Source organism: Cyanistes caeruleus, chromosome 3 (assembly GCF_971803275.1).
Source record: "Cyanistes caeruleus chromosome 3, bCyaCae1.hap1.1, whole genome shotgun sequence".
NCBI classification, from domain to species: Eukaryota; Metazoa; Chordata; class Aves; order Passeriformes; family Paridae; genus Cyanistes; species Cyanistes caeruleus.
Genome location: NC_141703.1, coordinates 2,717,102 through 2,741,934, shown reverse-complemented (window position 1 = coordinate 2,741,934; position 24,833 = coordinate 2,717,102). Strand labels below are relative to the sequence as shown.

General features: G+C 37.9%; 1 protein-coding gene across 2 annotated transcripts in view; it reads left to right on the top strand.

Moving 5' to 3' along the window:
* Positions 1-24,833, top strand: part of HLCS (holocarboxylase synthetase) — a 113,431-nt gene that overhangs the window by 18,003 nt on the left and 70,595 nt on the right. For both annotated transcript variants that reach the window (XM_023926032.2, XM_023926040.2), the window contains exon 6: positions 17,308-17,579. In XM_023926032.2, coding sequence (XP_023781800.2) covers positions 17,308-17,579 — 272 coding nt within the window. The remainder of the gene's footprint in view (positions 1-17,307; positions 17,580-24,833) is intronic.

Sequence of the window (24,833 nt, the reverse complement as noted above, 5' to 3'; positions counted from 1 at the left end):
TCCCACCCTCATAATTCAAGATATCAGGAATAGTACTAGAGACTGCAGGTAGAAGATGGTGAGGATGAATGACACAGTCACAGGAAAATCTTTCAAGAAAAATTTCTTGGCTCTTTATTCAGAGGCAACTTTTTTATACCCTGTAGTGCAACATGGCTGTGAAGCTATAAAAGGCTTTTTACTGATTTGTGAGACAAAAATTCAAGTGGTCAATTGACAGATTGTTTATCCTGGTGGGAAACAGGATTTGAGTGACAAATGAGCTCTGTTCGTGCTGCCTCTTGTAAATGTGGCTTCAAGCTGAAGGAGGGCTGGGCTGGATCTTGGGATCTGGGGCAGGAATTGTTCCCTGGCAGGGTGGGCAGGGGCTGGGATGGAATTGCCAGAGCAGCTGGGGTTGCCCCTGGATCCCTGGCAGTGCCCAAGGCCAGGCTGGACATTGGGAGCTCCTGGGACAGTGGGAGGTGTCCCTGCCATGGCAGGGCTGGGAATGAGATGATCTTTAAGGTCCCTCCTAACCCAATCCATTCTGGAATTTTCTAATTATTAGAAGGCTGGGTTATCCCCTAATTTGTTCACTCTTGAAAATGTTTTCAGCCTTTTTCTTGGAGCTGGTTTTTTTTTGAGGAAAAGCTGGGATGCTGCAGGTGTTTCCAGTACTGACCAGTGTCGCTGCCCAGCGGAGCCACATTAGTTTTGTCACTGATGAAAATCACCAGGAATTTCTGTTGCTCCCAAAGCTGGATGCAGCTGAGGCTTTTCTACATCTCTTGGAGTGAGGAGAAGGTGTTTGCCAGCAGGGGACACTTCTGAGCTGGATTTCAAGGGCAAAAACAAGGGAGGGATGGAAAGCATTTTATGCGTGGTGTGTTGGATATAGATTTGCATGAAAATATCTTTACATGTTTGCAGCAACTGCCCTGTATAATATTTCCTCAGTTTTAAACCAGCCTTTGAAATTCCACATGAATCGATGTCATGTAGTGTCAGAATACAGTAAAACATTCCCAATTAAGAAATCTTGATGGGAGATGAAGGGAATTCCACATGGAACCAAATAATTCCAGGTGGTGGTTAAAGATACCTTTTCCTATTTTGCTGTTTATCTTCAGGGAATATTTCCCATTTATTCAGGGGAGAGGGAAATCTGGCAAACATTGCCTTTATTTTATACTTCTCTACTTCAAATTTTGCTTTCCTTCTGCAGGATGGTAGCAAACATGCTGTTCCTGTTAAACAAGCACGAAGCACATTTGTAGGCACAGAATAATGAATAGCATTCTTACTTTGCATTATGGTTTGTAAACAATTTTTGGGCCGTGTGTTGATTCAATAAATACTTTTGAGGATCATTTGGAAAATGCAGGAAGCTTTGAGGGGTGGAAGAAAGTATGTTGTTTATAGCAGTCTCCATAAAAAGGGTCTTTATGCTGCTGTGAGAACTAAAAGTTAATGCCTTTTGTACTGAGTAGCATTTAATCTTTCTGTGGAGCTAACTCTGATATAAAATTATGATGTGCTGGCGTCTGACCAAAGTGCCACTCGTGGAATTGGATTCTCTCATGTTTCAAGGCTGGCTTTGAGGCAGTGTGCATGATACTTCACAACCGCTTTCTTCACCAGGCATGTTCCTTCTGTGCTGGGGAGAATGGAAAATTTCATTATCCCCCCAGAATGGCTTATGTAATATATATTTAAAACATTTGTGGTCTCAGTCTGCTGCTGACTTCTCACTCTGGAGATGACAGGGAGCAGCACCAGGCCTGAGCATTTTTTGAGTGCAGGTGAAGTTTTGTTCCTCAGCAGAGTGGTGAGGCTGACTTTGCTTAGTTTCAGCTGTCTGTTTTCGTGGTACATATATTTTCCTTCTACCAGGAAAAGTATCCTGTGTAAAGATCCATCAGAGCAACCTGTATTTCACAGTTAGATCATCCAGAGCTGTTCTTCACAGGATGAGGTGATTTAATTTCAGGAATTTCAGTTGGTCACAGTTTTATTTCTGCCAGCATTTCCTAGAGGATCCAGAGTGGAGATGAAGTTTGGTCCTGCACCTGTATAGCTCCATAATTCTATATACAGTCTTGTATGTGTATTTGTGTGTTTATATGTTGTGATGGGGATCTAAATTCAAAAAGTCAAACCCTGGGTGGCAGATTGATCCAAGTTCAGGTGTCACATTGTGCCTTGGAGAGAAGGCTGTAGTTAAAGTGGCTCCTGATGAATCCTTTGGAGTCAGGGGATTTGGAGCAGATGGGGGATTTGGGAGAGCAGGAATCCCTGGCTTGTGACAAACACTGCGGAGCCACGGCCATTTGGCACCGCTCTGACCTCACTGGTAAAGATCTGACAAAAGTGGAGGATTTCCAAACATAAAAAAAACCCCTTCAAGATTCCCTGACTGTCCATGGGGCCTGCAGCTAATTTATGGAAGTGAGACTGGGAAAATGAGAGCAGCCTTGGCATCAGCTGGAGCCCGGCGAGATCCTCTCGAGTTACCATTGCTCAGAAATGACGCCTCCTTCCCACAATGGGAAATTGTTGTGGTGCTTGTCTGACAGTTTCATTAAGGGCTCCTTTTGTAGCTTCACTTCTGAACAAATTATGGCCAGAATATATATTTAATTAACATTAATATTAGTTTTTTGAATTCATAGTTTTGAATTTTTAAATTAACGGTTTGAATTCAAGGGACAAGCTGAAGAAATATATAGATAAATAAATATGTATAGCCAAGAGGAAATAGAAGCATCTTCTTATCTTGCTCTTCAAAAAAAGAAAAAAACTGCAAAATTCAGCTTTGAAACACTGCATTTGCAACATTCAGGTTTTCTGAATATGTTTTTTTTCCTTTGACAATTCAATTATGCAGCAATGTGCAGAAAAAAAAAAAAATGGTCTTCAACACAAAGTTTATTACTGAAATTTATCCAGCTGGATTTATTCTGGAGAATGAAGATAGGAATTTAATTCAAGTTATTGATTTAAAAGATACAGTGGTGTTCTCAGAATTTATCTGGGCAGAGACTCCAAAAAAAACCATTATCAGGTGTGACTTGTGCCAGCAGCTGATGGGGAAGGGGCTGCCTTAGAGGTTGCTGTGTTTATCCCCTGACAGTTTCCAGCAATGGTTTCTGACATGTTGAGGAAATCACGAAATTCCAGGTGCAGGGGGAGTGGAATTTGGCATGTGCCTGTCTGGCTGACACGATGCAGTTCTTAGAGTGAAAAGCTGATTAAATAGCAGCTGTTAGCTGAAATCAGAAAGTTTGCTGTAGTTTCTGCTGCAAGTGTCCTGTGAAATCTCTTTTTTTTGGGAGGGGGTGGGTTGCAGTGGGTGTTCCCAACAAGCAGAACATGCTCCACTTTAATAATCCACTGTACTCACTTGGCCCTTGGACTGGTGACATGAATGACAAAGGATTTATGGGAATATCAAGGCAAGGTTTTCTCAGAAGGAAAAAAAAAAAAATCAGAATACATCTTGTGCTGTCTGTTTTCGTGGTACATGTATTTTCCCTCTACCAGGAAAAGTATCCTGTGTAAAGATCCATCAGAGCAACCTGTGTTTTACAGTTAAATCATCCAGAGCTGTTCTTCACAGCATGAGGTGATTTAATTTCAGGCATTTCAGCTGGTCACAGTTTTATCTCTGCCAGCATTTCCTAGAGGATCCAGAGTGGGGATGAAGTTTGGTCCTGCACCTGTATAGCTCCATAATTCTATATACAGTCTTGTGCATGTGTATTTGTGTGTTTATATGTTTAAAAATATGTAATTATTTAAATCTGTGTATAATTTCATTGTATTAGACATATTGGCCACCTCAAGTTTCAGAAATTATCTCCTCTCTTTACGTATTTCTTACTGAATACACAAGATAATAAAAGTGAGTCAAGTGCCAGCGGCCCAGGGGAGACCAGAGAACTCCAGGCCTGAGAAAAGTCGGGATGAGAGTTCTCCATGGAGTGTGTAATTCAGAGCATGCTCCTTGACTGATGAGGATAAGAACTTTTTTTTTGGAGAGAAAAAATGCAGGAGGAAGAGCTGGTGGATCTGGTTTGATAGCAGATGAAAAAGCAGAGGCTGTGTGGGAGGAGGAGAGAGGGGAATGGGGCAACAGCTGAAGAGCAGAGGTAAGGAGTAAGACTTGAACATGGAGAAAATAACTTTATTACTGCGTTTTCTAGCATTTCCTACAGCTGCTGGTTGTTATGTACGTATCTCATAATTTTAGCTATAAAAATTGTGCTACTTTGGACTGATGGTTTCACTAAAATGTGGGACAACGTTGGATTTTTTACAGCTTGTTTTATTGAGAATCATTTTCCTGCTCTAGTGTGTGTTGTTCCTCAAGCCTGTTCTAAATTGTGCTGCTGAGTTTATCTAAGAAATGTTTTAAGAGCTACTTAAGAAAACATTTCAAAATACAGTTCTTCATTTGTAAAAAAAAAAAATTAGTGTATAATTAAAATAATAGTAAAAACCAAGCTTTAGCAGGATCAGTGTCAAGGAGATTTTAACACAGCAAAAAGTATTTTCTTCAGTTTGAGAGTATTAATTGTAATTAATTTATGATTTTTGCACGTGGTGAGAAGTGAAATTTGGAGTTTAGATCATTTATAAATTGAAAGTGGGTTCAAAGATTGCTGAGTCTCAAAACATTTGCTGGACAAACAAGCCACATGTAAATTTTCAGTCAGCTTCCTTGAATGTAGATTTAGAGAATTCCATGTCTTAACAACTTCAGACAGAAAGCTAAATAAAAATAAAACTGTTTCCATTTGCTGAGAGAAAGAGAGATTATGGATATATATGGATATTAATGTGGATTACTGAACCATTCTGATATGGCTCCTTTTGTTTGTGATTGTTTTTTGATGTTACACTTGCAACAAAGAAATTAATTGCAATTATTTCATAATTTACCATTCAACTGATGAACAGCTCATAACATAAAAAGTTATATTTGTCTCATTATTAAAATAATTGAAGAGCAGCATTCAGCTGGAGAAAAGTGTCTCATTTTAAGAGCTGTGCCTGGAAGTTCCCTGCTTATGGAATAAAGTCAAGTTTAGGAGCAGAATAACATCTTAAGATCCTCAAGAGTTACAAAAACCATTTTGTGGGAGCACAGCTCAGCATTTCCACAGAGTCAGAATCGATGCAAATTAATTCCAGGAGGTATTTCTGAAATTCTTTTGGAAGATAAGGAACAATAATTTGTATTTTGATGCACGATTGTCACGATCTAACTAAAAAATTGCATCTGGCATGTTTTGACTTTAGAACTTATTACATGAAGTGAGCAATTACCCGTGCATTTTTCTGGTCTGGAAGACATTTCTTCTTTGGAAGATGGAATTGTTGGTGTTAGGAGTAGTGAATGTAGCACAGCTCCCTGGCAGGAGCAGCAGCTGCAGAGACAACTTTTATCTGGTTATTTTCCATTTTTTAACAGTGTTTTAGGTGTTGGTATCTCAGTACAATTATTTGCTGATGGAAAAGAAAAGAAAGTAGCTGAAAACAAATGGTAATTCTTATTTTTTTGCTTTTTGAAAAGGGTCACTTTCCCAAAGTTACCATAACCAGTATGAGCTGCAAATTAAAAACAATATTTGAATTTCCAAGGTTTTTGTTAGAAATGCCTGGAAACAGTTAAAATTGTGCTCCTGTCTTTAGAATATTTCTGTCACAATTTTAAATGAACGTAGTTGGGAGCTTTTTGCAGTTATGGGGGGCTTTTCCTTCTATGTGTTTTGGCCATATTGATATTAATATAAAATACTGATATTAACAGATACTGATATTAACAACAAATACTGGTATTAACAGGCACTGATATTAAAAACAAATACTGGTATTAACAGGCACTGATAATGACAGATTGGTATTAGTAACAAATACTGATATTAACAGATGCTGATAATAACACATATTGATATTAATAACACATATTGATACTAACAGATACTGATAATAACACAGATTGGTATTAATAACACATACTGATATTAATAACAGATACTGATAATAGCACATTGATATTAATTACAAATACTGATATTAACAGACACTGATAATAACACATATTGATATTAATGACACAAGTGTTGTATTTGGTGTTTCAGTCCAATGGTATTTCTGAATATCCAGAAAACATAAGGGTTTGTTTTCGCCATCTTTGCAGCACTTTTAGAGGTGGAAGTGAACTTTTCTCGAAATATTTCCAAGCTTTTTTCTCTCCTGCACTATCCACTCTGTTAATTAGCAGCCCAGGATTAGCAGATGAGACATTTTTGAACTGCATTGAACTTTATTATAATTACTGCTGCTGTTACTGCTCCATATAAAAAAAACTTCTCCATCTCTTCAAGGATGTTTCTTCCTCTTGGAAGTGTTTGATAATTTGCTGGTAGAATTTAACTTTCACAGCCACTGTCACAATCCTGATTTTTTAATTTTTTTTCCCCACTGGTTTGGCAAACTGAAAGCACATATCAAACTTTTAACTCCAAATGAAATAAAAATTGTTTTGCTCACAGTCTCCTGTTTCCCCAGCAATTATGTTCAAGGAACAGATCCAAACTGTCCTCGTTTTTAACCAAGGACAAATTAATTACTAAATGTCAGGTATTGATAGAGATTTTGCCTGGTTTGAGTGCATTAGTTTGTGTGCAACTATTCTGTGCATTTTAAACTCCTTTTTTTTTTCCATTTTAGTACTGATAAAAGTAATCTCTGAAACTTTTTCCTTCAGGACAATTCATTTTTGGAAGTTACCACTTCAGTTTGGGACTATTTATTACAATATAATGATTTTCAAGAAAGTTGCTTCATATGTAATCAGTTAAAAGTTTTATCTTTGGAGTGGATTTGTGGTAGAATTAAAAACTTTCGGATCCTTTTATGACACTAAAAAGAAAAATAGCCAAGGTGATGACAGTCTTACAAAAGCAAGGACTGAAACAAAAACACTTCTGAAGTCGAGAACCTGGACAGCAAGAAGTGAAGCAAACCCTTGCCTGGATTAATACAAAATTTTAGTGTGAAAAATCATCTTTTTCAGGTGTGCAATTCAGATGAGTCCTGAAAAACAGAAGTGAGAGATGTTTGCAGGCACTGGGGTTTGATTTTAGTCGATTTGAGTTCACTTTGGGCTGTGTTCTCCACTTTGGATTAACTCCTGTTAAAAATAACACAGAAAGAAATTAATTATGTTCTCCACACCAGGTTTGTTTTATCTGTGCCTCTCCTGGCTTTAGCAGAGCCCCGCAGTGGTGGGGCACAAATATCTGCAGGGGCAGGGACAGGTGGTTATCTTCAGAAAAAAAACAGGAGAATCCAAAATCCTGCAGAATAAAGAATGTGCCATTGTCAGAAATGCTCCTCCCTGCCTGTATTTGGGTCTGCAGAATAATTCTCATGCATTGCCTCAGCCTTGGCTCTGTCCTTGTCTGATTCTTTGAGCGCTTTTTTTCCCCAAAATCCTGAATTTCAGTCCTGAGCTTTCACTTTGGATGCGGAAATCCAAACGTGGCCTTGTGGAGTAGGAGCTCGTGGTGTGTTGGACTTGAGGCAAACCCTGGCTTTTTTCCATAAAATTCGACCTTATTTTGTAAGTGTTAAATAAGTTTTATGTCTAAAGGAGAAATTAAATTTGAGGCATTTCTTTCCCCATTTCTCCCTGAAGCACTCACAGCTCCCTACAGAGGCTCTGGAGCTCATTCTTGGATCCTTAAATCCAAGTTGCATCTTCCTGGGTTTCCTCTGAAGGAAAAATTTTACTCCTTTTTCTCTGAACAAGGTTCAGTCCCAGCAGGAGAAAGTGTTGAATCTGAAAAGGCTGAAAAAGAAGAAAATAATTACAAGGGGTTAAAAACCAGGATAGCTGTAAATGGAATTTGTATCATCCATTCTCACAACTGAGCGTTGTGTGAATGCTGTGTTTAAATACTGTATTTTCAACCATGTTTTTTAAGAAAAATCAATTAATTTCTGATAAACTGGACATTAGTGAGGCTTCTTTCAGGGTTCTCTATTTGCTATCCAACTTTTGCATTGCTATATATGTATATGATGTATTTTTGAAGGATGAAACTTCTTTAATACTCTGATAAATAAAAAGCAGATATACTTTCTAAATTTTTTTTTTTAACATTTTTTTTTTCTTTTAAAAAATAATAATCCCATGCTGTCATGTTAATTTTTAAGAAAAATTAAAAAAGGGATCTTAAATGAAAATTAGTGGTAACTTAATATTGGGTTTTGTCTTTGGAGCAGGATAAGAGACCAAGCATATTCTTGCCATTATAGCGTATCATTCCCAAGAAATTCTTCCTTTCCAAGATGTTCCTTTTGGACTTTGTAAACCACTCTGTCAACCTGAATGTGTTGTAGGAAGGGATATCAAATCCATGATCCGTGCAGTTTCGGGAACGGGGCCGTGCTGTAATCCCCGAGTCGTGGTCCGTGTGAAAACGCGTTGTGGTTTAACCTTAATATTCCACAGACATTTCCTTACCTCCAAAACCCCTCCCATGTGTGACAGGAGGATTTTTTTTTCCTCAGAAAGGGCAAAAATGAGGTCCAGCTGAAAGCTGAAAGTTTAAATCTTGTTTACAGTGCTAAGAGGAGAATCTCTGGCTCCTGTGCTGCTATTTCATATTCATGAACACTAAACTCATTCACATTTGATGTGTGTAAACCCTGCTGAAAGGCAAAACAAACCTGCTGGAAAGCCTTCAGCTAAGAATTGGGTATTATCTGTGCAAAGAAAAAATATTTTCTTAGGTTTTATTTACTTTAGTCATTCTACTGCTAATTCCAAGATTTTCAACAAACAATTTTGTTGTTAGTTTTAAAAAAAAAAAGAAAAAAAGAAAAAGGTTTGGTACCGAATAAAAATAGTATTATGTGATAGATGTTTAAGAGAGCCAGTTTTAGCTGCTGAATATATTGCATCTAATTTATTGCCCTATTAGCTGAGAACAAAATTCTTCTGTATTTTTTTTCCTCCATATAGAATACTTTTGAGAGTAATTTAATATATATGTGTACAGCATTTAGGGTTAGATTTATATCTTAATTTATTCCTCCAAACATGACTTTGATTATATAATTAAAAAAAAACCAAAAAAACCCCACTTTAATATGCATAATGCTCAGATTTTAGTGTAAAAGTGGAATGTCTTTCCCCTTCTGCCAAGGCTTATTTTTAACCCAGTTGCACATAGGTTTAATTTACTGTAGACTTTTCCTTCAGAGAGAAAAAAAATAAAAAAATCACAATTTTGTTACAAAGTAGGTGTCACGGAGAATTAAACGCCCGAGCCGTAATTTCTCACACCTTTTTTCTGGTAGGATAAATCACCACCTCTCAGAGCTCTTGATTTATCAGCCTTTTTGTGAAGTGTTACGTGGTGATGTTGTGTCAAAGGTGGACCTTGTTCCTCTGGGTCCTTTTTCCCCCCAAAAAACAGATTTATGTGCTGGGGCAGCAAACGCGTCCCAATTAGCGGGGCCGGTTCCCCTCGTGGAGCTGCTCGTGCCCTCTTTCATTTCTCTGACTCAGAGCTGCTCGCTGGTAAATGAGATTTTGCACTGTGATTTTCAGTATCCTATGCTTTTTAAAATAAAGTTGTATCTTTTACTGATACTGAGGCTAAAGTTTAGGGGGTTTTGCGTAACGCGTCGACGGCGCGTTTGTAATAAATCAGAGGAGTCCTTGTTTTATTGTTGGATGTGGAGCTGAATTAGCACTAATAAAACATTTCAGAATATTTTAACACAGCTCCATTTGGCTCTTTCTCGCCACGAGACAAGGACTGAACTGCAAATTCTGGTTTTAGCAGAAACCTCGAGTAGGCCTCAAAATCAGCGAGAAATGAGCGCAGTGTAAAACCCCGCTCCATCAAATGAAGGAGTTTTTGTTTAAGTAGGCTGTTGGCCTTTCACATGGAATATGGTTCCCTTCCCAATGTCATGGGATTTTTTTTTCCACATGTATGGACTGCCCCAGGATTGTTTTTGGGGGGTGGTTTTTTTTTGTTTTTTTTTTTTTTTTTTACAGCTACGCTTTCAGTTCTGGATGACGTTTAGCCTTTGACCCAGGCACTTTCTTACAATAAACAGTTTGTTGATGAGAGCAGCTGCTGGGAAGATTGTTTCCAGACTGTTCTGCTGCAGCTGAGGAAGGAAAGGAAGCAAAATCTGGGATGCACCTTACGGCCTCCTCCTCCTCTGGCTCGTTCCTCCCCTCAAATCTGCTTTGTGCTGAGCAAACCTCCAGCGCCTATTCCCATCCTTTGTCTGGTATCCCAGTTCCCAAGTGGAACGCTCTGCTAAAGCCAGGAGAGATGCAGATTAAAGAAACTTGGTGTGAAGACTGTAATTAATTTCTTTATGTGTTGTTTATAACCTCTTGACTCGCATTTTTCATTATTTTCTCCACAAAAAACTAACACCCTGACTTATTTTTCATCATCGAATCCTGACCTGGGCCCTGCTGCCCGTTGGATAAATGAATTTTCTGCCTACACAGGGAGCTTTTTAAAGCTAAATTTAATTTTGGATTCAGATTTAGGCAGGGATTTATGAGCAGTTGCTGGACATGCAGTCCAGGAATGGGTTGAAATCTAAGATGCTTCGCCTTCAAAGCGATGGGGCTGCAATAAAGAGGATAAGGATACCTTGCAGCACTTTGTTAAAAATCTTTCCCTTTTTTGGCTGAAGTATTCCACGTATCAGTTGGGAAAATGGATCCACTCCTCTCCGTGGCTGTTTGAGCTGAGATGATGCACTGTGTTTATGTAATGCAATACTTGTTTTTAAAAACACACTGAAGAGTGGAGACCAAAATAAGGCACTTGACTGAGTTTCTGGAATGATCTTTCAGAAATGATGAGCTTTTTCTGCCTCTCTTCAGCTAAATAATCACCCAAACCCAAAATAACCTCTGGAGACTCTGAAAAATCAGGTTGGTTGGGAATTCATAAAGTTACCAACCCTGCCATCTTTCTAAATGTTCTTCTGTGCTTTGTGCAGTCAGAATCTCCTGGTTTGCACCGTGTCTCAGTTTAGGAAATATAAAAATATTATTAATAAACTGAAACAGATTTCCAGGCTGTGCAGAATCCTGGGAATGCACAGTGAGTACCAGCCAAGTAACTGCAGTTCATGAGAACATGAAATGAAAATGTGCCTCAGTTGTAGGACAATAAAATCTTTATGAAGTTCTTCAGGCCATGGGGAAAGGAGGGAGTGGAGAAATGGGGATTTAAAAGGTTTTTGCCCTGTGAACTAAAGCACTGGTGAAAAGAATGGCCTGAAATTAATTGTAAACAGTTAATACTAAAAGAGTTTTTAAAAAACTTCCTAAAAACTGGATTAATTTGACTACTTCATTTATTTCCAGATTCTGAATGTGTTGTAAAGAGGTTTTTTGTGTTTAAACATTCTGTTTGTTCCCTTTGTTTCAGTTCTGAGAAAATCCATCTCCGAGCTTGCCTTTAGTTAAGTCTGGAAGGGCAACACTGAGAATTCCAGGTGTGAATGTGCAGTTTGGGAATGGGATTAAATATTAATGACATCAGAATTGAAATTATTATTATTATTATTATTATTATTATTATTATTATTATTATTATTATTATTATTACTACTACTACTACTACTACTACTACTGTATGAGATCTAATACCAGTTCTTCATCCTCTCCAGTTTCTCTGTGATCACCAAGCGAGGATCTTTCCTTATTTCTCTATCAATTTTTGGCATCTCTTTTTTTTCTTTCCCTCTCATTCCTTTGAACTTTTCCTAGAGGGAAAGCAGTTGTACTTTGCTTTTAAGGGAAAACAATGAATTTTAATGAAAGATTGAGGTAGTAAATTTTATATATAAAGTCTTTTCCAAAACCTCATTAAAAGGTAGGGTTTGAAATTAATAAGGATGGTAGATAACATCATTTTCCCTGCATATTATGTGTATTTACAGAAAGTAAATACATTTATATGTTTATGTATTTATAGATATGTTTTTTAAATTTTATTTTTGGTCATGTTAAATATTGCTTCTGTTTGATCCAGGGGATGCTATGGAAGATCCCCAGTGGTTAATTTAAATTTAACACCTTGAAACCTGCAAGGATGTTGAGCAAAGCTGTGTAAGACAAGGAGGACATGGAGATATTTTTTGTGTGTATGTGTGTGAATTTTTATATTTCAAGTTGAACTCAAAGGACAGCCCTTCATTAAAATAATTCCTTTCCTATCAGAGCTAATAGAGAATCCATAAGGTTGAAATCTACACATTTGAGATACTATTTGAATTATATAATACTCCTTTGGGAGCAGGCAATTCTGAAAAAAAAAAAAAAAAAAAGCAGATTTTAGTCATATTGGAGGTGTGATGTCTGGTTTTGCTCCAGACAGGCTCCTCTAAAAATTTGGTGCTTTCTGCCTGTGTAATCCTCACTTGCTTGCAATTTAAAAATACAAGCATAAAAAATTATATATATGTGTGTGTATGTGTGTGTATATATATATATATGTGTATGTGTGTTTCTGTGTCTATAAATAAATATAAATATGAGTATTAATATAAGTATTAATATAAATAGAAATATAAGTATAAATATAAATATGATATTTACATCAGCTGATAACACATGAGCCAGTGTATCAACTGGAAACTTCTCAAAAACAGAGGTAATTAATTTGAATTCATTAGATTTTATCCAAAGAAAGGGAAAAGTTTTAAAATCATGTTCTGTGTCTATAGAAAGTGAATATTTGGCCTTGCTTCACGAGCACAGCTAAAGTACAATATTTTAATCCAAATATTGAGTGTTCAGGTGGAGCATCATGGTTCAAATCATCTCCTTTTCCCTCACAAGAGAGGAGGGAGCTGATGGAAAACGTTTGGTTTATGGCATTGTATTTTTAGCTTTCATTTCATTTTGCCTTCGTGTTTGTAATAGGAACCAAATGAATTTAGGCTGTGAGTGAATTTTGTCTTAACAAAGAATTCCATTGATGGGGAGTTTCGGGCCCATCGTTGGAGTTTGGCAGGAAAGAGCAGCTCCCAAATCCACCCAGCGAGAGAGAAACTGCATTTATCTGTGTACATACAGATAAAAAATCCCATCTATATAAACAGATCCAAATCCTATCGATATAAACAGATTGTAAGAATAAAGTCTTGGATTTGGGTTTATTTTCAACCATTGTAAACGGGAGTTCATGTGCTCAGTGCAGAACTCTCATTGTTTGACAGAGCCCAGGTGCAAATAAAATCTTCTCCATCAGGAGCTGTAATTTTGTGTTATTTTATACTACAACAGAGAAGGGTCCAGATGCAGCTGGTTTTTGTCTCCCTCTTTCCTCCTTGTTGTTCAGTCTCAACCTCTAAGTGAGCGTTGGGGAAAAGTGAAACTTAATGATTATGAAGTTAAAAAGAATTTTAAACAGCGAAAGCAAACTTCTGTTCCGGAGCAGTTTCTGCACACACCTGAGCAAACTCTTACAGTTATAGAAAGCAGATGTGAAATCATAAATAAAATACAGCTTTTGCTATTCCTTCTCTGTGTTACAATTACCACAATTTGTGCTGATGAGTGGAGGAGCTGAATGTCTGTAGTGTGCAGTAGCTTAATCTTGTATTTCTGGGAATTTTGGGAATTACTGTCCTCTACATCTCCCTTCTTGCTCAGAACTTTTCATTCAGTGCCACTGTCAGTCTGAAAAATTAGAATTCTCCTGATGTGTCCCTGGCTAGCCAGATCAGTGCTTGGAAATTCCCAATCTCTCCTTGGTTCTATTTAAAGGATTTAAATTGAGAATTTATTAGTGAGAGGTGTTGGGTAGTTGCTGTTGGTGCTGTGTTTTCTGCTTTTTGGTGACTTTTTTCTTCTAATGCATTGAAATTACATTTTTTACCGTTTCAAATATAGGTAGAAACATTTTCTTTTTACAAATATTAAACTTGTAGATGAATATTTTAACTCTGAAAAGCTGAGTAGCTCTCTTGTCACCGAGCTGTTTGGTTGGGATGTGGAATTTAATTCTTACTTTGAGAAGGAAGGGAATATCTTTGCCTTAGGGAGTGTACATTTGAAAAGTGTGGTTGGAAGAAAAACCCCACAGATTTATAGGAAATAACAGCCTTAGGATGAAGGAGAACAGGATTAAATTAGATATTAGGAAGAATTTTGTGAGATTTTTTGAGGGTGGGGAGGCCTTGACTCAGGGTGCCCAGGGAGGTTGGGGATTCCCCATTCCTGGCAGTGCCCAAAGCCAGGTTGGACACTGGGGCTTGAAGCAGCCTGGGATAATGGGAGGTGTCCCTGCCATGGCAGGAATGGGAATGGATCATCCTTAAAATCCCTTCCAAACCATTCTGGGATTCTCTACTTTATGAAATTTAATTTGGCTTGCCTTCAGTTCTCCTGCCCAAACCTGATGAAGAACAGTTTCAGAATTTATTTGTGCCCTTCAACCTTTCAACCTTTCAACCCTTCAAACAGTTTAGTTATTAAATTTATTTAAATTTATTAAAAAATTTATTAAATTTAAAGTGTGTCTCTGGAAGGTTGTGAAATCCAGGTTTTCAGTGATGATCGTGGGTGTGAGTAGCTGCAGACCCTGTCAGAGCCTGAACACGGAACTGCTGGGATTCCACAATCCATTCAAGCTTGGAGCAGAATCTTCCAGGATTTCCAGAATTTTCCAGGGAAAGCTGTGCCCAGCAGTTTGGGTATTCCCTGCCCTGTGTTGGATGCCTGGGCTGCTCCCAGAGGTGTCCAGGAGGTTCCTGAGCCAACATTTCTCACACCAGTGGCCACCAGAGGCTGCTGCAGAACGGCAGATGCTGCTGGAATAGGAGAGATTGGGAATTCCAGCTGGATCCTCGGCTTAAATCACACAGTTCTGACATGATTCTATTCCTGTTCAGGGGACTTGAAGCTGAAATTAACCCTGACTTTGCACAGAAGTTCATTTCATTATACAATAATGGTATTTTTTTCTGTGCCAGTGTAATTGTGGGGACAGCCCACTGGTTCAGCATCCCTGTGTCTGGAACTTTGTGTGAAGGAAGTTCTTACAGTAAAAATGAATTTTCCTACTGTGACCAGTACTTGAAACTTTGTTAAACATGCAAACCCATATTTTCTTAGGAATATCTCCATCTTTGATTATGTGTTTATGTTTTTGATCACATCAATAAGCATATGGATGTTCTGGTGGAAATTAGCTTTATAATAATACACATTCAACAATTCTTAAATGGTTCAGGATGTGTTAAAAGCAGTGAAATCAAGAAGTTTGCCTGAAATCTGTGGGGAAAAAAAATCACTTGAAATAATATATTCAGGAAAGTAAATGGTTGGGATTATGTGGCATATTTGTGATAATGGAACATCACACGGAAATAGGCACTGTTTTGTTCTTTACAGAAAATACTCTGTGGCAAAAGCACATCATAATTTCTGACACAGCCTCAAGCACTTTCATTATTTATTTACAATGTAATCATGCTTTAATCACCTTTATTTTGCAGTGTAATTTCTGTCAGACTGTAAACCCATCCTTAGGTGAGTTAAAGTTCTGTTTCTGTGTTTAGGGACTTGCACATCCAGTGCTGCTGAGTGAATTTCTATGTTTGGAAAGCAATATGAAAACACTCTCTGATTAAGCACAGTTTTTCCGTGTTCTCCCTGACAGAAATGAAAGCTGTAATTTTTCTAAATATCAGTTACAGCCAATCAGTTACTGTGGGTATGTAAAACAAGTAGGATAATGTGTAAGGAATTTATTTATTCTGTCAAAGCTCTGGTGTTACTGTGAGTGAAGGTGCAAGTCAAAAGAAATGCTCACAAAACCTTTAATCATCGTCACATCATCATTTATTCAGAGCAAAAAATAAAAAAATTAAAAAAAAAAAGGAGGAAAGGTATTTTATCCCAGAGTTTAGACAAAAAATATTCAGAGGGAGCTTTAGGAAAGCAAGATATGAGGACTGATTTCTCTGTAATTTAGCTGCTGAGTTGTTCTTAGGTTGTCCTGGGGCTTGGAACCAAGTGCTTGACAGGTTTTGGGAAAAATTATTCTTTTCTTTGTGTCCTACTCTGGCCCTGGTGCTGCAGGGCTGACACACAGGCAGCAAAGGCTGGGAAATTTGAGAACAGGTCATGTCTGGGGGTGGAAATCCAGAGGAAGGTGTTGGGAACAGGAGCACTTCTCTCATTCCTTCTCCAGGTTGAACAGTGGCATGTGGAAAAGAGGAGTTTTTCCTTGGATGGATGACTGTTTATGGGAAGTTTGCTCTCAGCTTGTGGTTTGTGGGTTTTGAAGAGTTGGGCTGGAGCTCACAGACATCTTGTTCAAGGGCAGGAGAGTTTAGTCCTGCTTTCAGCGTCACACAGGAAAATATTCCATAGTTCCCTGATACAGCAGTGGATGGGAATGAGGGGCATGGGTTTGGTTAGGACATTTTTTATTTAAAAATCAGATCTCTTCCTCTTGGAAATTTGAGGGCAAGAATCACTAGTGCCTTATTTCCAGTCAAATTGAAACCACCATTTTTTGTGGTTTCATTTCTCACGTAAAAGACAACTTCAACACTCTGAAATTTAAGCTGCGCACTGAACAAGAAGTCCCAGAATCTGTGTTTGTGGCTGTTCCTAAAGACATGGCAAACATTTCATATCAAACCTCTCAAAGTTATCTTTAATAAGAATATTAATTAATATAAATTAATTATAAATAAGTATAAATGGTAAATATATGTAATAATAAATATAAATGAAGAATTAGTTATCTCCAGCCAGATTAAATGTGGAGCAGTTGTTTCAGGGTGTCACCAGATGGGTGCTAAATCATCCCTTAGATGAAGGTATGAGCATTTTTAGCAGATACTCCACTGAGAAAGCAGCAAATGTTTGTTTTACTGCTGGTTTAGCCTTTAAATCGAGTCTTGGTGAGGGACTAAAGGGCTTCTTCCAGCAGAGGATCTCAGCATGTTGCGAAACATGAACGCTTCATGTAGGAAGACCACTACAAACCCTGCTACAGAGAAAAATTAAGCTTAATTAACCTTCAAAGGAGTGTGGTCTCAACTCTAGGACAGTGTCAAGTAGTCAGGCTAGGCTGGACTAGAATGAACAGCAGCACCTAGTTTTTGAAGAGGAAACAGAGTTAATTTCCCTGTTTGAAGGAGGAGATGGCTTGAATAAAAATGTTTTTGGAAGAATGTCCGTGTGTCTTCACAGGGGGTGATCTGTCTTTCTCATCTCATTCCCCTTGCCTGCAGGAAATCCATCTCGCTTTCCTGAAGTGGCTGGAGGGGAACGTGGATGCTGAGGGATTAAGGGCATCCAGCAAGGTGTCTCTGAAATTTGTTTCGTCCTGTGAGTCCAAAGTGGAAGTGACTCCGTCCCTGATGCCGGTGATCACGGAGATGGGGAGTTTCTCCTCAGAACATTTCAGCCTGAAGAGCTACCAGCAGCATCTCCAAACCAAGAAGCTGGGAAAGATCCTTCTTTTCACTGAGGTGACCACCACGACCATGAGTCTTCTGGATGGGTAAGATGGGGGATCCAGGGCATCCTGAATTAATTTTCCAATGGGGAATTCATAATTATGGTGGCGCACAGTGTTCAGGAAAAAAACGATACAAAGTAGAGAATTTATGTTCACAGGATATTAATGGATAATATATAAAATACTGAGCCATAAAGGGTAGGGAAAGCTGAGTGGGACAACTTTCTGCTTGGTAGTGGAGTTTAGTCTTTATTCCTCTGAAAATCGCCGTAAGAAAATTTAATCTAATAAATATTCATATTTAGATTAAATGCCTTCTCTAGTGCAAATTATTCTCTAAGCCCGTTACTTGAGAAGAGTGACACCGAGCAGGTTGTGCCCCTAATTTCAACATTCCTGTTTTCTCTCATTTCTTTTGCTGAATATTTCCCTAAAATGCTCTTTAGTGCTTGGTTTGGGTTTTTAAATCATGGATTAGGGTTCTGCTAGAGGTTCTTTCATCATCACACAGACGATCCTTGTGAATGAGCTGTGGGATACCTTAGAGAAGGTTGTTCCTTAGAGTTTAAATGGGATTAAGTGATAGGAAAATCACAGTTACTAAATCTCAGCTTGGAGTCTGTGTACAAAGGCTGTACTGTCGTGTTTAGTGGAAATTTGATGGAAAAAACTGTCTTGGGGAAGTTGTTGCTCTTCAGGACAGAAACTCCAAGCCTGCAGCTGTAAATTCTTGTGGCAGCTAGTTTTGAATATCAGGGTTAATTTATCTGCAGGAATCGCAGATGAATTTTACAGGTGAAAAACAACCTCAGGAATTTTGTTTGGGATTTTTTTCTTTAATTGGGGATTAAACTGTCTCGAGTATTGTTGTCACTGATGAGTTAACCAATAATGGCTTCACTACTCAGCCTGGAGCCTAAATTGCAATTTATGGACAAATACAAATTTCAGTTCCAAACCATTCTCTGTGTGTTCAAACAGCCACACATTAGAAAGACGTTGCTGTCTGATTTTGCCAATCCTCTCCCCCAGATTTACATCCTGCAGCTGATTTTGCAGAGATAGAGACATACCAGTTTGATAAGAGGCCATGAGGAGTTGTTTTACAGAAATACAGTTATTTGTAGCATTTGCTTCTTCATTTTCAGTGCTCACAGCATGTTCAGCCCACAGGGTTGGAAGAGGACTGTAAAGAAATTGGTGATAATTGAATAAATCAGGAGGTTTCTTCCCTCACAGCTGGTTTTGGTTCTCAGTAACTTTATTCCAACGTCTCAGTAAAGTGAAGTGTTTAATTCAGGGTTTTGTGATTTGATTTGGATCAAGCTAAATAGAATCTGACCAATTTATGAATGATTAATTATCAAGGCAAGGGATATAAGAGAAGTGGTCTTGGTTTTTCAGATGTGTTTAAAGGTTGCTTTTTTATATTAAGTGATCCAAATACAGTGAAGTGCTCACAGATGTAGGTCTTCAATATTTCCCCCACCATGATGAGGCTTAAATAGTCAATTTTCAGGTAAGTGGTAAACTACAAGTCCTGGTTCTAAGTGGCTTATGCTGGGAAGATGGTCCTAGATTATAATTTGAAATAAAAATATTAATTTTTTAATAATCTGTTTTACATTAAATTTATCTCACAGAAAGACCTTTGTTGTATTAAGTTAAAATAATTGTCTTAAGTGTTATGGTTGATGCTGTAAATACTCTGTTTTCATGGATAATAGGATAATATAACCCTTGAAATTTGCAGTTCACTAAAGAACCTTGAGATTTAAATGATAATATTTCATAAATCTCTAGAAAATGATGCAAAAATCAAGTAATTTTTATTGGGGGAAAAAGTTGTCAGGTTTTTAAGGTGCTTCTGAAAGAAGCAATATGAATTTGTTAGGATGTGTGTGTGGTGCTTGTGTCTAATTGCCAGTTCTGAATGAAAGGAACACACATCTCAGGAAAAAGAATTTTCTTTGCTTGAAAAAAAAATAGTTACTTATTCATCCTTCAGGATTCCCAGAAAAATGTTGCAACACTTCCTTTATGTAATCAGGCAGTGCATGGAGGACTCTGTTAGGGTCTCCCAAATTTGATTCTCTCAAATTTTACCAAGTTTTGATGGTTAAAAATACACAGACACCTCGAGAACCTAACGAATGGGATTTGTTGTAAATTGTTTAATTAGTAGATTATCCCAAAAATTCAGCATTTAACTTCTGTGACTTCAGATTTTCTCGTACTTCTCCCACCAGCTGGATGCAAAACTTTCACCTCCCTTTTCCACCTCCCCAAACTTCCATACCCCCCAAAAATGAAGAGATGGAAGAGGGGAAAAAGGGGCTGGAATTAATTTAATGGCTGAGCAACCTCACAGTAGAGAAACAGCCGGAGCCTAATAGGGGCCTTTGTCTGCATTTCCACCCTGGCTGGGAACGTGCCAGTCAAAAGTCAGGCAGGAGGAACAGGTGGGAACTATTAGACCTGTCATAAAGTTTGAAAAATTGATTCTGGAGGCTGAGGGAATAGATTGGACTTGACAGTGTTGTCCTAAAGATTCGAAGGGAAAGTTGTGTCGTTTAATTTGGGATCCCTTGATTGTTCATGAGCTCTCCAGATGGTGGTTGGGGTGTTTGGTGCTCACTGTACTGTCCCTGGCCTGCATTTGTGTGTCCTGAGGTCACAGCAAAGTGAGAATTCACCTGTAGGTACCCGAAATTTAGTGGCATTGGCCTAATTGTCAAGTAAAAATTCCTTAAAATGTTGTATATTATTTTAAATTGTCAATTTTTTTTCTGTGATTTTGTGTTTCAGGCTATTTTTTAATGCGTTGCAACTTTTAATTCTCAAACTGAAATTTCAAATCCTCTCCCAAACATTGGTTTTTTTTTCTGTAAAAGGAAATTCTTCCTGAGTCTTGGAATTCTTTTTTTACCAGATGTTTATCCTAGTGCCACCTGACCAGGTTAACCCTGCCAGAAACTGTTCCACTTTCTGTGCCTCCTCAGAGCATCCCTGGGAGTGCAGGTTTTAAAATGAAACCATTGTTTTTGAGGCTGCATCTGGTGTAGTGATACACCAGATTATGACATTGTTATATTATAGAGACACACTTATTTCACTCATAAGGCTAGAGAGTAACAAAGAAATATTTCTATTTCTAATATTTCTGCACACCCTAACTGGCTGGAATGGTTTCACGAGCATTTCACTAAAATTAAATTAATGAGATAGAAATTTCAGTTTTATTCTTTATCTTAGATCCAGTTTCAGTATTTTAGTTGGCAGAAAATTTGATTTACACATGACTAAGCCAGCACGGGATATATTCTGTATGAAGTGCCATTGTGGATCCCTTTTCCCCAATATTTAAAAAGCACAAAGTGCTATTGTTAGGGAAAGTTTGACACAAAAGCGATGAATTTTAGTGGAAGTGAAATGTGGGCTGAGGTTCCTTTCATAACTGCTGAATAGGATATTTAAATAAAATGTCAATTGAGAATAAACAATTTCCAAACAGCTCAAAGCTTTGCAGAAGGAAATCTTTTCCATTGTTGGTGCCCTTTTACTTTTCTAGATGCATACTGCTGAATTTTGAAAATCTGAAGTACAGCTCTAATTTTGGCAAGTGAGCATGAAGACTCATTTTATTTGTAAACTCTTGGTTTAGTTGAATTGAAATACAGATGATGCTGATGCAGGTCTGAGTTAAGGAAAACCAGTGTGTAATTGAAGGAGATGGGAACGGCACTTCAGGGGCAAACAAGCTGAGATTGACAAACTGAGTTAGGGACTGGGGGATTTTTAATTTGGTTTTCAAGCCCTTGTGATGTTTTACTCTGTGTTTAGTTATTCCTTGCACCTTGGTGCTGCCCCTTATTCTCCATTGAAACTGTATTCTTAAAAAGCTGAATGATTGGGATGAGCTTTAAGACCCCTTCCCACCCAAACCATTCTATGGTCCCAGGATAAACTTTGTATTTTAGCATGGTGACACTCTCCCAGTACATTATTAGCCTGTTAAAAATGAGTATTTTCTCACCAACATTAACAGTTTGTATAAATTAACCCTCTCCACCCTCCTCCCTCAGGAATTTTGGTTGGGGAGTTGGAGAATACCATGGTGTGCAGGAAGGATTCTTCCGTGCAGGAAAGGTGCCTTTCTCTCAGGAAATGGGAAATTTAAATAGGAATTTATAAAACCATGTGCTGTTCAGACACTGCACATCTTCTATACTCAATCTTTTCTGCAGCTACATAACTCAAAAATACTTTGTCAGTTTGGATATCAAGGTCACGATAGTTGATATTGCCTTTAAAAACTCAGATCCCTTGATTTTGTTAAACTCTAGGATGGGATAGGAATGCTTTGCTTGATTAATGTCTTAATTATAATCCAAAGTTTGATACTAAGAGCAATAGACCTGCTCTTTACATTCCTAAATACAGGATTATTTATTTATTTATTTATTTATTTATTTATTTATTTATATCTTATTCCTTCATTATTTACATCACTTCTATCACCAACTTTTAACCTTCATTTCTTAATTTTTTTACATGGTTGAAGGACTTTTTATCCTCAAAACGAAAAAAGTTGTTGCATTAAATGGCTGCTTCTATGCTTTTCTTCCTCAAGGGTGTTCTTTTATATTCACTATTTTGTGCCTTCCTTTGGTGATAAACACCAGCTCAAATAAGAGAGGAAAGTTTGTTGCCAAATAACATTGTTATATTATAGTGACACACTTAATACACTCATAAGGCTTGAGAGTAACAAAGAAATATTTCTATTTCTAATTTCTAATAATATCTATAATATGAAATCAAAATTAAGTTCAACAGTAGGGTTGTTTTTTTTTTGCTAATTTAGTTTTAAATGTACAATATTTCATACTTTATTCTGCCATTCATTTATGGGCAGTGATTTGCACCAGCCAATGCTGGAGAAAGCTCAGCCTGATAAGAAAAGATCGCGCAGGAATTTTTATGACATAGCCAAGACTCTGTTATCCCCTCGCCTGTAAAAAGGGAGGAATTCGGAAGTTTTTGGCATTGATTTGGTCCTGTGCCATTCCCAGACTCTTCCCTGCCATGCCATTTTCCATGACATTCTCACTGAAAGATTTCGCTATTGGGATTTGTCGTCTCCTTTACATCAATTTTCCCTGATTTTCTTTCCACCTGTTGTGCACCATTCCTGAGGGCACCGAACAATCAGGTCCCTATTTTCCTGTCACGCACCTTGTGTGCCTGATTTTCCATGGAATTGAGGGCAAAATGTGCCCTTCTTTCTTTTTTTATATTGTGTAGAATTAGTGGATTTTCTTCCCGTTAACGGAGTGGGCCCCCCGCTTGCAGTGCAGAGGGAGCTTTGGAATTCCCAATGGGAATTGAGTCATAAAAATAAAGATACCCGTTTTGCAGAGCAATTAACCCGTGTTGAACTCCGATGGGAGATTGGATTTCCCTGCTGCTGGAAGTTCCTGAACAATCCCCGTTATCACAGGGACACAAACACGGCCTCGGAGCACCCTTAAAAATTAGAGGAATCATTGTTTAAATCTGAGGGGAATCATTCCCTAAATCTGAGAGGAATCACTGCTTAAATCTGAGGGGAATCATTCCCTAAATCTGAGAGAAATCATTGCTTAAATCTGAGAGGAATCATTGTTTAAGTCTGAGGGGAATCGTTCCCTAAATCTGAGGGGAATCGTTCCCTAAATCTGAGGGGAATCGTTGCTTAAATCTGAGGGGAATTGTTCCTTAAATCTGAGGGGAATCATTCTCTAAATCTGAGAGGAATCATTGCTTAAATCTGAGAGGAATCATTGTTTAAGTCAGAGGGGAATTGTTCCCTAATTCTGAGGGGAATCATTCCTTAAATCTGAGGGGAATTGTTCCCTAAATCTGAGAGGAATCATTGCTTAAATCTGAGGGGAATCATTCCTTAAATCTGACGGGAATTGTTCCTCACATATGAGAGGAATCTTTCCTTAAATTTGAAGGAAATCATTCCTTAAATCTGAGCAAAATTGTTCTTTAAATCTGAGCAGAATTGTTCCTCAAATCCGAGGGAAATTGTTCTTTAAATCTGAGGGGAATCATTCTTTAAATTTGAAGGGAATCGTTCCCTGAATCTGAAGGGAATCATTCATTAAATCTGAGTGGAATTATTCCTAAAATTTGAAGGAAATAGTTCCTTGAATTTGAGGGGGGGTCATTCCTTAAATTTGAAGGGAATCGTTCCTTAAATCTGAGAGGAATTGTTTCTTAAATTTGAAGAAAATCATTCCTTAAATGTGAGGGGACTATTTCTTTAAATCTGAGGGGAGTCATTCCTTAAATTTGAAGGGAATAATTCCTTAAATTGGAGGGGAATCATTGCTTAAATCTGAGAGGAAGCCCTGGAAAGCTGCACAGTTAAAGCAAGAGTGAAGGAATGGTCATGGCAGGGTTTCAGGCACATTTTGCTGGTTTATTTTACACAGTGCTGTTTTCATGCTCGCATTTTAAAACGGGAATTTGGTAATAAAGTGGAAAAAATGGAATGCTGAAGTTTCAAATTATTGCCGCTTTATGAAGAGGAGGATTAGCTTGAAGCATATGATACATGCAGCAGAATACAATATGCCATAATAAATGTCATATCTTGTTATAAGTAATATTAAATGCAACAGATTATATGTTTATTATTGCTGTTGGATTGCTAATTCCATGGCTGTCAATTTTGCTTTTGAATTGTAACTTTTATTTAGGAAAAGAAAATGCTGCCTAAGCTTGAACTGCGTAGAAGTACTCAGGGATTAATATTTGTACTTCATTGAGAAAGATATCCTTGTGTTCATCAAATAGCTAACTTCACCTTTTCCCATGAGCTCAGATCACAATATAGTTTTAAATAAAGTCATGTGCTTCTAAAAATAATTTGAAAACCTCTAAACCAGACATAAATCAGTCTAGGACAGTGTATGGACTTTAAAAGGGAGGGCACAGCATAGAAAAACTTGGTATGTTATTAATCACAGTATCATGGAATGGTTTGGGATGGGAGGGATTTTAAGGATCATCCATTCCCAGCCCTGCCATGGCAGGGACACCTCCCACTGTCCCAGCTGCTCCCAATGTCCAGCCTGGCCTTGGGCACTGCCAGGGATCCAGGGGCAGCCCCAGCTGCTCTGGCAATTCCATCCCAGCCTCTGGCCAGTAATAATATGATCATATTAATCAACTTCCCCACTCCCTAATTAACCTCATAGAGTAGCTTGAATCTTGGACAAATCCTGGGTTTGCATTTTCCCT